Source organism: Corylus avellana, chromosome ca5 (assembly GCF_901000735.1).
Source record: "Corylus avellana chromosome ca5, CavTom2PMs-1.0".
Classification (NCBI taxonomy): Eukaryota; Viridiplantae; Streptophyta; class Magnoliopsida; order Fagales; family Betulaceae; genus Corylus; species Corylus avellana.
In genome coordinates, this window is record NC_081545.1 from 6,182,303 (window position 1) to 6,196,851 (window position 14,549).

The window sequence follows — 14,549 nt, forward strand, 5'->3', positions numbered from 1 at the left end:
TAAACTATATTCATATGGCATAGTAACAGAGATAATACACATCCTATTAGTGAAAATTTACATTTATTATTCCATGTTATGAACTCTCACTTAAGGCCCATTACATAAATCGGTTTTGTTATAATTTAATTACTAAATCATGAATTTATATAACTATTTTCCTTCCATCTACCAAACGCTTCGGTGTTTTCCAGTTTAGTAGGATACCCACTACAAAAATTTAACGATTTTGTGATTGCGTATTAGTGACTTTTTTGGGCCAAAAAAGTCACTACTAGGTTAGTGACGTGCCTGTAGTAACATTTTTTAAATGACAAAAATTTGGTAGACTAGAAACGGGGGTAGCGACTTTTTACTGTTCACACGTTACCCTTTTGGTGACATGTGAACAGTAAAAACGTCACTACCCCTTAAAAAATTATAAAAAAAATAAAAAATAAAAAATAAAAAAAATTCACCACTAATTTGTATATATATATATATATATATATATATATTATCTTGTTTCTTCTCTTTTCCCTTGCTTGCCGACAGACCCCTCCCCCTCAATTATTATTTTTTTCTTTCCTTCCTAGTTCCTTCCCTTATTACCCCTACGGACACATGATTTTTTCCTCCCACTTCTTAACTCTTTTATTGTTTCTTGAAGCTACAGAGAGCATAACCAAAGAGAGAGAATGGGGGCGAGGGAGAGAAGCAGAGACGTTGGGAGAACAGGCTAGCAGGTGGGAGCGAGAGTGACGATAGAGAGAGGACAGAGTCTGATCAAAGAGGCAGAGTGAGAATTGAGAGAGGGAAGTGAAACCCACAGAGAGAGTAATAGGGAGAGATTATGTGCTTTATTAAGCTTAAATGTACTATGAAATGACGAAGCTATCCTACACATCAGCATGAGAAATTAGATGCTTTATGAACCAAATATCATTATGAAACATGACTCGAATAAATATGGTAAATCTTCTGATTTAGATTCGTAGAAGGAACCTAAATCTTTAAGATTCTATATATCCTTTACAAACACTGAATTTGAGACTAGTTTCTGCTTAGTTTTATTAATCACTCGCAAACTATAAATAAGATAAATACAAAGACATAGACTTGTAGATGAACTCCTACCCCTACTAGAAGATAAACTCCTACCCCTACTAGAAGATAAACTCCTTGTCGCATATCCCCTACACTAAGTTTATTCGATCAATAGGGATAGGTTTGACAATTAACGAGGTCAAATGATCTTTAATCACCCCAGTCGATGTACCAATTCCATCTCCAAGTTGGTAGATGCATTGAGCAGTGCGTGCCATGTTTAATGATATCTTCACGACAGATTTTGGGAGGGAGCTTTTGGCACTCTCTTCATTCAGCTTTTTCCACGAATAGCTGATTAATCTCTTTATGTGATCTTGAGCTTCTTCTTTGGATACACCTTCTTGTACCATGTAGCACTCGATGGATTTCACTACATCACCTCTCTTGCTTTCAGCCTACCAATACAATTAAGAAACAGAAAGTAAAATCAATCTAATCAATATGGATTTCATCCATTATCAAATAAAATAAGACTAATTGGTCAATTGATACAATCAATATGTACTTCTTCCATTCTCAAACAAATTAACAGCTTCTGGCTAGCTTAATTGCAAATATTTGTACCAAACGTACCTCCCAAGTCCCCAAATCATCACTTAGTCGAGTTATGAGGGATGCCCAATATATAAGGTCAGAGCCATGCTTTAAGCAATCAAGTGTATCTGTAGATATGGTGCACCCAAGCAGAACGTAAGCATGGACTATGGCTGAATTGAAGGACCACCCACAGAAATCCATGCATTTTCTAAGTACTCGTCCACAGTCGGAGTGTATCCGCTGGAAAACCATCGTCTTTCTACCAAATATGATCGACAAAGATTTGCCCACTGCCATGAAAACAACAATATTGATTACACCCCCACGACATGCATTGAAGAATTGACTTCAATTTTGTTTTTTGGTTTTTTGTTTTTGGCTTACCGCTTCCTTAAGGTAGGGGAAAGTATTCAACCCATGATCTTTGAGAACATCAAAGACCACTTCATTAGCAAAGTTAAGTATGGCAAGATAGCAAATCTTCATGTACATTGGAAGATCCTCCATTGCCTCCATTTCCCATCTGCATGTTCAAGATATATTACAAAAGAGAAGGGAACAATGTTTATGATCCAAGTGATGTTTTGGACAAAATAAAATAAACTTGTATACTTGATAATTATGCTTTTACCGATCCACAGCATCAGTGAAGCATTCAAGCTCCTCCAGCGATCCATACATATCATACATGTCATCAATTGCTGATAATATGCATATAAATTTGGTGAGGCCTATCCTGCACTTGGAAAACTGGGGCTCAAATATGCTCCCTATTGCCCACAAATAATTGATCTCGATCATCCTGTCCCTTGAAAAAGCTAGCTTATCTTTAAAACCCAAGTCTCTCCACCACCTATATATGAATCAAGTTTCAAAGATTTCAATCTTTCTGCATGTCTTCCATGAAAGTATATAGATGCAGGAGAGGAACATTAGTATGGATTTATTATTTATGAATGTGTGTTTTAGTTTTCATTTTTCATTAAGGATTAAGTTTTTCTTCTCTATTAAGATTATGTTTTCTTTTTTCAATAAGGATTTTTTTTTCTCTTCTTAAATTATGAGTATTTTTTAGTCAATATAAGGGATACACATGCACTCAATGGAATAATTTAATTTTGAAGTATCAATTAAATTTTAATGTTTTAGAGTTATTTCGTTGTTTGCATAATTGGAGCAACTATGATCTTTTTCTTCTCTATTTGTTATTTTCTGTCTTCCTAAATTCTCTTTTTGTTAGGTGGTCTTGGCCTCTCTCAATCTCAAAAGTTAGCTCAAGAGGTGAGGCTTTCCTTCGCATTTATAAACTGACCACTAGCTCCTTCCACAACCGATGTGTGGATAACCCCAACAATCTTCTCTCAACACATCGGGTCTTAGGTCGGAGCAGCGACAACCTGTTTCTTCCATGGACTGTTAGGCTGAAACTTGTTAGTAAATCTGGTCTCTGAACAATCTTAGTTCTGCCCAGCATCATATATACATATATATACCCTTTTTTATCTTACCCCTACTTACCATCCTTTACACACTAGATAAATTGAATTTATAGCTCCTGAATGGTTCACTATCTGGATAAGATATATTTGTAGCAAATTTTTGTCCTTAGCTAAGGGCTTATTAAGTAGTTAAATAAATTAATTAATTAATTAATTAAAAAAAAAAAATGGGCCCTTTGAACTCCGTCGTAGAGTAACGCCATGGTAAGGGGTAAGTCACCTGTTCAAATTCGATAAGGCGCTTTAGGATTTTTCATAATACCCAGCCATACCATAGTACTCTTTTTGGAGGAAGGATGGAGATCTTGTTGAAAAAAGTAACAAACCTATATATATATATAGAGAGAGAGAGAGAGAGAGAGAGAGAGATGAAAAAACTATACCTTGCTAACTCTTTAAGTTCTTGTTGATATACGTACTGCACTAAATTGTAATCCAACTTAGCCAGCTCAAGCAAAGTCAAGTTCTTTGCCATATCCATTTGATAGAAATCAATGAAGCTCCGAGCTTCAACTCTTGGTATCCTCCAATACAGGGTGATTTCCAGTGACTGTTTCACTTGCTTAGCTGAATTACTGTCCAATTTTCCCATCAATGGTTTCAGGTTTTTAATGCTGAAATCCTTGGCTTCTTCCAAAATATCCTCTCCATGCATTCCTAGGTGTGAGGCTTCATACAAACTCAAAAGTCCCTCCATGTCACTGCTTAAACTGTTCATGAATCTCCCATCGCTGCTTCTGAATTTGTCAAACACAGCTACATGTTTTGACAAAATCACTCAGAGAGGCTTCATAGAAACAAAATGAAAAACATATAGGTTGGTTTTGTGAAACTATGACATCACCTGAGGTAATCGAAAAACCATGTTGTCTTAAAAGTCGAAACTGCAAAGCAGTGGTGTCAAGATTGGTAGTGAGATGTGGATACAAAAGAGCAAGAGCCTCTTCAATCTCCTTTTCAAAGTGGTAAGCAACTCCCAACCGCTGCATCGTGGAAGCAAGCTTCAAAAGGACACCAGCGTCTTTATTATTGGAACTCAGCAAGCATTTAGCATTTCGTTTCAACTCCTCCAATCGAGTACCATACAACTCATACTGCAACACAAGCTTAAACGGATATTATGAAGGCGGCGTCTGACTACAGAAAGAAAATGAAACAGTAATTGGATCACTTACAGTGTAGGGGGTGCTTAAGGACTCGATGAAATCGGGTTCCCAAATGCTACGATGGTAATGAGCCGACCGCCGTGAATTCCCTTGTGATTCGTTGAGCTCTGAGACGATCATGAAGGAGGGCAATATCGGTAGGTCCCTCTTGCCTCTTCTTCTACGTGGTTGGGAAACTACACTTCTTTGGCGATTAAGCTTAACGCAACATGAGCTAGGGAGGGAGAAAAACATTATTTCCATCAGGAACCTGATTAAATGTTCTCAACAACTTGAGAAAATTATTGCAGAAAACATGTAACACCCTGAGAAATTTATTAAGAATGCTTTCATATAAATTTTGGTCTTAAGTTAAATCAAATATATTAGGAAAATATATTTGATATCTAATTTTATGTTATCGGTTTAATTTGGTTCAAATTAGGCTCTGATTCGCTTTATGAAATTCAAGATTTAATTAATTAGACTTAAAATATAAAAGGATTAAAGGAATTAAATGAGATAAGCTATAGATATATATAATTAAAAAAAAAAGATATATATATATATATATATATATATATTTAACTCTTACCATTTATGTAAGCAATAAATATATATAGATAATACTAGACATTCCAACATTTTTTTTTCAAATTATTTTTCTCAAATAATTTAGTCCATTCAATAAATAAATAGATTTATATATATTTTTTAATATATTATAATATATTATATTATATCACACCTACTACAGCATGTAGGTACACATGTAATTGCATTCACATGGACACTAGAACCTTCAAGCTCATTAATTTGAATGGGTGCAATGTAGTGGACTTTAAAATAATGATAAAAATTTCTCAAAAGCTATAGATGGGTGAACGCATAGTGCAGCATGGGTTTCGAAACCTTCTTGAAAGCTCCAAGTTCATGAGCTGGCGTAAAGGAATTTCTCCACACACAAGACTTCATGCCTACAAAGAAAAAGGCTGCAGTAAATTATTATTTTTCCATCGCTTGAGTCACTGTTCATGCTTAAAAAATAAATAACGGCAATCAAGTTTTGTTTTCCACCAATCAACCTTTATGTTTTATGCCAGCCATGTCCCAAAACTTCACCTATAAATGGCCCACGCCATGTATTAATTTTCACTCAGAAATTCATGTCCCTCTCTCACGTACTAAGAGTTCTAGAGAGTGAGAAATATATATATTAGTAATAAGCTTTAGAAATTAAAAGCTTTGGAGCTACATCAAGTGCGAGTGTTAAGTATAATTTTTTAATCCTTAGTTTATGTCAATTTTAGTTATTAAAATTTAATTTATGTCGTTATGATGTCTAAATTGCTCGGGAAAATGTGATTGAATATCTCAGGGAAGAATATTATATTCAATCATCCTTGTAAATATTACAAATTCACTGTTGTACTACCTAAATTTTATTAGGTATTTTACAACAACGTCATCGTGATGTCCAACTAATATTAGAAGTTTTAGATAAATATTATATTAATGTTGTAGTAATGTCCATATAAAAATATGTTGTAACGCTACATAGTCGTTATGCTACCTGAGTGACATTATAATATTTTAGATATATGTCATCATGCTGTTCATTTTTGGATAGAGCATAAGGAGAAATTAAGAGGTCGTTATTTTAGCCTTTTAAATATAATTTTAAACTAATATATTGTCGAGCATGGGCGTACTAAATGTAGGGAATATTAGAATCAAGTGTTAGAGTTGGAATCCAGCTTAACGGTTTATGGTGAAAAGGTAAGTATAAATAACTACTTACTGAGACTGATACTATTTTATAAAGCTTTCGAAGTATGATTATTACATGAGCCTGAATATTTTATGAGTAACATAAATTATATGCTTTCGATTAGTTTTACATGTGTTGAAATAAGTTACGAAATAAAAGGAGATTATGAGAACAAAAGAATGATTTTAAAAGATATATATGTTATTGCATACTGTTAAACATTGAGAATAAGATATAAATTAAGTATGAAGCAAGAAGGTTTTCCAATGTTAATGGTGGGAGCCGAATGAGCCTCTCATGTTAAATAAGAAGCTTTTGTCTTCCTAGAGTTGAATATAAAATTATAAGGTGTTCTTATATTTACGGTGGAAGCCGAAGAAGCCTTCTAGGTTAAAATAAGAAGCCAGGTGCTAACTAAGGGGCCGAAAGTGTTTCCTGATAGCTATAAACGAAAGATTCAAGTCATTGAGAAAGCCAGAAAGGCCAAAGATTGCATCGCATACATTGAATAATGTGATTTATATGTTTTATGATTTTATATTTATATACATATTCCTTTTATGAGATACAAGTAAAATGCATATATGTATAAATATAAAGTCATACATAGTAAAGAAAATGTCTAGATAAGATAAATGGATTTTATTACAAAACAACTCTATGTTGCTTATCTTAACAGCTATGGATTATGCAAAATGAATCTGTCTGAAAAACCTAACGTACGTAGCTGTTATTATAATCACTATGTGATGCAGCGTGACTTAGTGGGCTGTAGTGAAGAACATCAATAAGCAGCGGATAAATACTTCTAGATCTTGATTCTATCAATAATCTAAGAAATCTTTTTGACAAAAGCTAGATATTCTCTAGGTTTTGAAGGAAAATAAAGAAGAACGCTCAACTCTAAGGTTTTTTATTCAACAAAATCAATAATCAACATAAACTCCCTTTCTCTATAGGCTATAAGCATATATTTATAACCCTAAACCCTAAACCTAATAAAATATGACATAAATACCTCCAAAACCCTAAACCTAATAAAATAACAACACAAAGTTGGCTAGAAAATAAAACAGACTGACAACGCCTGTCCGAACGGCCACGACACTTAATCGACAAAAACATGAAATAACATATGGGTTCGGACTACACTCTGATCTACATCATTCTCCCCAGGTTGGAGAGAATTCGTCCTTAAATTCTGTCGGTTCTTCCTAAGGTCCTTCGGTTGTCCAGTCAACTCATTTCATCCTCCTCTTCTCAAAATCACAACAAGGCCACACCTCATAATAAACATGATGGCCCGCACCTCACTTTGCCGAGTAGACTTGCCAAGCTTTGCTCATACCTTGCCCTTCCCAAATGCCATGAGAATCCCCAAAGAACTTACAAAGACCCTTTCACTCTTTGATAGAAAAGTCGTCTCCGCCTCATAGATCTCATCACAACTTTTGTTAAAAATTTTTGACTCTACTCCAAGGAAATCAACTTCCAAATCAAAGATTTTTCTTTTAACACTTTCATCAAACACTTGGTGTATAGAACTCACCTCTTCATCGGGATAGATGTCATAGATTGGTGGAGAGGCTCAATTTACTGAGCAATCTTCTTCAATAAAGCCATCTTCCTCCACCACAACCAATTGACTCCTAATCTCCGTTGCCGCTCTAGGCACCATCTCCGCCATCTTCCTAGGTACTTCTTTTTGTGGAATTTTTTTAATTTTTTGTGTCACCAAGAACTCTTTGGGTTGCAAGCAACCTTGGAATTCTGGTACATCGAGTTTGAACCTACTCACCCGCCGATTGGCATGAGCTTGCGTAAGGTGCTAACTTCTGCGGATTCGGGGCTCCGCAAACAGGTTTCTAGATCCACTCCCTTTGTGACCACACAGGTTGGATATTCCAGTAGTGAGGTCTTCAATTTGATCCCTCATGGCTATGAATTGATCCTCCATGTGTTGCCAACGTGCAGCGATAGATTTGCCTTCCGCCTCCGCAAATTGCGGTATTGGTTGGCGACGACAATTGTTCGGCCCACCTCCCATAAGCATAAATTTATAGCCCAAAACCCAAAACCTAATAAAATATGACATAATACCCCCAAAACCCAAAACCTAATAAAATAACGAAATAAAGACTCCCAAAACCCTAATCCTAATAAAATAACAACATAAAGTCGGCTAGAAAATAAAACAAACTGACAGCGCCCATCCGAACGGCCACGAAACTTAAACGACAAAAACATGAAATAACACATGTGTAGCACCCCAGAATTTTCAAAGTTATTTAAATAGATTATTTTGATGATGATGTTCGTTTAATATCCATTTTAGCCAATGAATTTTTGGGGAAATTTATGGTGTTACAGAGAATGATAATTAGATAATGGTAATTGGTGAAATAATAGGATAGTAAATGGTAAGAAGAATTGTAATGGTAGGTAGAATAATTAATAATAGGTATAATAGTATTGGTATAAGGAGAGTAAAATTGTAAATGGAATGTAGAATAGTCAATGGTAGGTATAATAGTGTTGGTAAGTGGAATAGTAAAATGAGGATAAAATTGTAAATGGAATGTAGAATAGTATTTGTTTTTTCCTATAAATAAAACTCTTCCCCTTCACAAATTTCACCACTCCCCTCCCTTCTCTTCCACATATTCTTCCTTCTTCCGCTTTCTACTCAGTCTTTCTTCTTTTTGAGAATATTTACTCAGAGCAGAAAGAGAAAGGGGGAGACAAAGCACTGCAAGAAATAAAGAATACGAGAGAGAACAGACTTGAAAAACTAGTTTCAAAAGATATACTAGTGGTATTAATCACATTGTAGCAACTTGATTCCTTCAGACCAATTTTAGCCTCAGTCTAGTGGTAAGTAAATTCACTACCCCTTCTAAAATTACTTCATGTCATGCTATTTATACATTCTTGTATCAAACTGTAAATGATTATTTTATTTACCTGTCATGGAGATATGTTGCATGCATGAAAGATTTTTAGAAGAATTATTTAGAAAGCTTCTATTTCTTTAAACGCTTTCTAAGTACAACAAGTTTATATTTGGAAAAGTTTCTATTTTGAGAAAAGAAAGTTGAAAAATGATGATGATTATAAGAAAGAAGAATGATGATAAACTCTCCTACTTGTTGCCCTAAGATACATCAAAAAAAGTACAAGAAATGAGTTAAATGTTTATGAAATGAGGGCGTATGTATGGAGGAGAGTATTTTTGGCCCCAAGATAAGTAAAGATGAGAGGAGTTCAGTAATGATACTCGGATGGAGGCGAAACTACTGAAGGAGGCTATGCAAGAAAGTGATATTCCATCAATATGACCATTGAGTGCACCAAGAAAGAGTTAATTAACGGTCGGGCATGGCCGAGGCCACAATTCAGTGCCATGGTTACAAGGACCCACAACCCTCGTACACAGGGGTAACAGTGTACATGGGCCCTAATATGAGAAAATGATAATATAATTTCATCGATGATATACTATGATTACAATGATGATTTACAATGATGATTTACTATGATGATTTATAATGATGCATTATGATAATGATTTATAATGATAATTTATGATGATGATTTATTACTAGAGGTAATAGTATGTATATGCTACGAGTGATGCAACCGTACATACATGTATTATTATGGCTGGTTGTATATTTATTTGTGAAAACAATTTTCAAAACTGAGAACAAGGAGTAAAACTATTTATAGTTGTGAATTTTACTTGCTGTGCCCCTTTGGGCTCATTTAGTTTTATTTCTTGTTTTCAGGTAGAAAGGACGCTGGAATAGGAGGTAGGAATGGGGGCGGGAATAATTATTAACTTTCATAGTCTTTTCATATAAGTTATTGTAATAATATGATATTCCGCAACTGAAGTTCAATGTTTTCTAATTTCTCTTGTAATAAAATCTCTTAAACAATGTTTTATACATTTATCGTATCATTTAAAATCAAGTACTCTGATAAACCTTATAGATCTTTGCAAAAACTTTTGTGGTAAAAGAAGAAAAGTGGCAAACTCAGCCTTAACAGGCTAGGGGTGTTACAATTTGGGTTTAGACTACACTCTGATCTACATCACTATTGTAACACCCCTACTCCAAGTGGTATGATATTGTCCGCTTTAAGCCAAGTCCGCACGATTTTTATTATTGGGTTTACCCCCCAAAAGGCCTCATACCATTTAGAGAGAGTATATTCCATATAAACACATCATTTTTTTCATGCCCAAGCAATGTAGGACGTCACAATCACCCCCTCCTAGGACCCAGCGTCCTCGCTGGCGACCCTCATGGGCTTGTGCATGCTTCCCCCATCTCAGGCTGGGTTATGGCTCTGATACCATATGTAACACCCCTACTCCAAGTAGTATGATATTGTCCACTTTGGGCAAAGCCCGCACGGTTTTTATTATTGGGCTTACTCCCCCAAAAGGCCTCATACCATTTAGAGAGAATATATTCCATATAAACACAACATCTTTTTCATGCCCAGGCAATGTGGGACGTCACAACTATGTTAGAGATATTTTAGAAAAAGATGGCTCATATTGAAAATATCAGTAATTCTTATACTTATTGAGACTGTGGACTCATTAATCCGCCTATGTAAATGTGGTAACACCACAATTATATAGATGTTGATGCAGATATAGAAGAGGGTGAAGATGATCCATATGCCTGCCTAGATTATTATGAATAAGGTTTTCTGGTGCCTTAGTTTATTGTAAAATATCACGAAGATGTCTATCTTTTAAAATATATCTAAAGTTAATCATGTTCTACGTATTGGTGTACAGTTACTTATGTGCTATCTGTGACCCTTTTGACTAGTGTGTTTTCTTATCATGTAAAGTACAATTTAAAATTTTGTTTAATATATAAGTCTTGTTATCAACCCTGATGTGTTCTGTGAGGACTATATAAGAAAATAATAATTTATTCCGCTGCGAGAATTATAATTTCTGATGATATTGAGGTAGAGATAATAGTGCTTAGTAGAAATTGGAGATTTTCACTTTCGCTTTTCATTAAATAAAGTCGTAGCGCTACAAAACATCCGGAAGCTTGTGAAGTATAAAAAGGATGAGCGTAGAAAACAGGGCTACTTAGTAAAAATATATTATTCAGTTTTCAACTATTTAAAGTTCATAATTCAGAAAAAGTACTCATTTTTAATACCTAGATTAATTACAACGACAGATGAAATGCAAGATCCTAACTGGATAACCTGTACTCAGCCAAAAAAAAAAATTAATAATAACTTAGACAAAGAGTCAAAGACAACATGGACTCACGAGAAAAAGAAAACATTTTTCTATTTTAGTTACTCAGTTTTTCAAAGCATGTGGCTTTTTATTCTAATTATCAACTTTCATTATTTTTTTAAAAATATTATTTTCAATGAAAACTTCGGTCTTTATTGACAGGGAGAGAACTTTCAAGGTTAAAAAAAAATGCTTTCTTTTTACAATATTTGGTGACTGAGCATTGAGCACGGTAGCAGATCACCAAAATATTTTTTCAAATTGCTCAGCCGAATGTAGCTCCCTTTGATCCTATTTTAGCATCCCGTCTAACCAAAATAACATTTGGTTAACCAAGTGAGAATGTTCAAAGTCAAAAAATAAATATATATAGGAGAAAGTCAACCTATGGCTCTCAAACTACCACTTAATTGACAATATTTTTCCTAAACTTTCAATTGAGATTATGTCCGCCTCTCCTCGCAAACTACTAAAAATTATCAATGTCCTCCCCCCTCCAATAACAAAACCATCCTTAATAAAATTAAAATAAATAAATTTTAAAAAAATTAAAAGTAATTTAAAAAAAATAAAAAAATAAAAATATTTTGTTGGCTTTAAGGGAAATTCAATTTTTTTTTTTTTAAGTTTAAGAGGGAACATTGTCCCAATTAAAAATTTGAGAAAACATTATCAATTGGGTAATAATTTGAAAATGTATATGAACTTTTCTATTTTTTTACTTTTATTTTTTACGTTTGCTTAGTTACCATACTCACCAAATTTGATAAACATTTTACTAGCACCTTCTCTCTTTCCTTCTTTTTTTTTTTTTCTTTTACCAAAATTTGTAAAAAAAAAAAAAAAAAAAAAAAATTCCTACTTTCGACACAAAACTCTCTCAAAAAGATTCAAAACTACTTGCACATGGGTAACATCAAAACATTTTTTTCAGCCAAATATACAAAAACACAAATAATTAAAAAACGTGGTATCAAACAATACCTTCGTCCAGATTTATGTCGACCCTTCCAGCCAAAAGCCCATGCCATCTTTTGAATGCAATTTCCATTGTGATTGAAAGTTGTCGAGGCGATTGGGTGATTGACATAATCATTGCAGACCAATAATACATAACGTACTGTGTTATTAATTATTGAAACCGGATTAAGCTCTCTTGCAATCCTTTCAATCCCTCAAATCTAGCCTCCGATTAAACCATTTAAGTATTAAAATGCAAGAAAAATAAATAAATAAATAAACAAGGGTGGCCGACCATCCCTTCAAATCGTTAGGTACGAGCTAGCCATCCAACGACATGAATAATTTTTTGGAGGTAGCTAACTACCCTTTAGGGTATCCGACCACTCCTTTTTTTTTTCTTTTTCTTTTTTCTAGGACTTAATCATTTAATGAAGATAATTTATTTCTTAATATATTATTTATATTGAAGAAATTATAGACGTCAATAATTCTAAAAAAATTGCATACATGTGCATGAACATTTAGATTCAAATAATTGTTCTTCTATTGAAATTTATATTTTACTATGAATTATTAATGATAATCTAATTAATATAATACATAATTGAATTAAAATGTGAAAATAAAATTAGAATAATGCTATGTTGAAAGTAGAAAAGTTTGATAGTCAAAATAGTTTTAGTCTTTAACGTATCAAAATACATGCTTTGTGGTGACAACAAAGTTTGCAAAAGATTTTGGAACCATCGGAGGAAAGAATTTGGCATTAATACAATCAAAGAAATTGAGGAACTTGAAGAAAAAGTCAACGGTTTAATTTTATTATCTCTTTCAGATGGAGTTTTGAGAGAAGTCGTCGATGAAGAAACTGCTACTGAACTTTAAAAAAAGTTAGAAAGTTTGTACATGAAAAAGTCTCTACTAACCATTTATTTATGAAACAAATGTTAGATACCCTCAGGATGCAGGATGGTATGCCTCTTTGTAATCATCTTGATAAATTTAAGAAAATTTTTATGGATTTGAAAAATATTAATATTAAAATTGACGATGATGATCAAGCTTTGATTTTGTTATGTTCATTACCTAAGTTTTTTGAAAATATCATTAATTCTATGTTGTACTATAGAGATACCATCTTCTTAAAGGATGTTACATCTGCTTTGAATTATATGGAGTTGAAGACAAGATTAAATGGGAAATGTAGTGACAAGCAGGCAAAGGGTTTATTTGTTGCGGGTCGTTCGGAAAATTCCTCTAATTTTAGAGGTCGATCCAGTGAGAGGGACTTATTTAGACAAAGGAAGCAAATTGCAATCCAACTCGAAGAACAAAGTTAAGTGTTACTATTGCAAAAAGTATGGGCATTACAAATATGAGTGTTCAAAGTTGACAAATAAAGAGGAATGTAATAAGCCAAGTTCCTCTTCTACAGCTCGTGTTGCCGAAAAATATTATGAGGATTTAGAATTTGTCCTACTCGTAAGTAGTTTTTACAACAAGTGGGTCTTTGACACTACAAGAAAGTTGTTCATTAGGGGCGACTAAAAAGTCGCCCCTAATACTCAACTATTAGGGGCGACTTTGAAAGTCGTCCCTAATAGTTCAGTATTAGCGTCCACCTAATAGCCGACGCTAATAATGGGTCGAAAATTGCACTATTAGCGTCCACTTTATAGTGGACGCTAATAAGTCGACCCTAATATACGCGCGGGAATTATCCGAGGGGCGGGAAAAATTTAAGCGGCAAAAAAAAAACTTTTAGGGTCCATAATAGTCGACCCTAATAATTAACAAATAGCGTCCACTTAAGTGGACGCTATAAGCTGGGAAAAAAAAAAATCACAAAAAAGTTCAATAGGGTCGACTTTCATCGTCGACCCTAATAGTTAGTTATTAGGGTCGACAAAAGTCGACCCTAAAGAGTAAGTAGTAAATAAAAAAATAAAATAAAATTAAAATAGATAACTAATAGCGTCCACTATAAGTAGACGCTGAAGATACCTCATTAGGGTCGACTTTCATAGTCGACCCTAATGCTTATGTATTAGGGTCGACTTTTGTCGACCCTAAAGAGTCCGTAGTAAAATAAAAAAAAATTAAAAAAATTAAAATAGATGACTAATAGCGTCCACTCTAAGTGGACGCTGAAGATACATCATTAGGGTCGACTCTAAAAGTCGACCCTAATGCTTATGTATTAGGGTCGACAAAAGTCGACCCTAAAGAGTCCGTAGTAAAATAAAAAAAAGTTAAAA

The 14,549-nt window shown here is 33.9% G+C and overlaps 1 protein-coding gene across 1 annotated transcript; it reads right to left on the reverse strand.

The window, feature by feature from the left end:
- Window positions 1–1,132: 1,132 nt before the first annotated feature.
- Window positions 1,133–4,456, reverse strand: LOC132182942 (probable terpene synthase 9). Its single transcript, XM_059596313.1, is given in 8 exon segments — window positions 1,133–1,484; window positions 1,663–1,803; window positions 1,806–1,916; window positions 2,011–2,149; window positions 2,258–2,479; window positions 3,509–3,881; window positions 3,970–4,219; window positions 4,301–4,456. Coding segments are annotated over 8 exon segments (1,656 nt in total). The 5' UTR covers window positions 4,412–4,456; the 3' UTR covers window positions 1,133–1,175.
- Window positions 4,457–14,549: the final 10,093 nt, after the last annotated feature.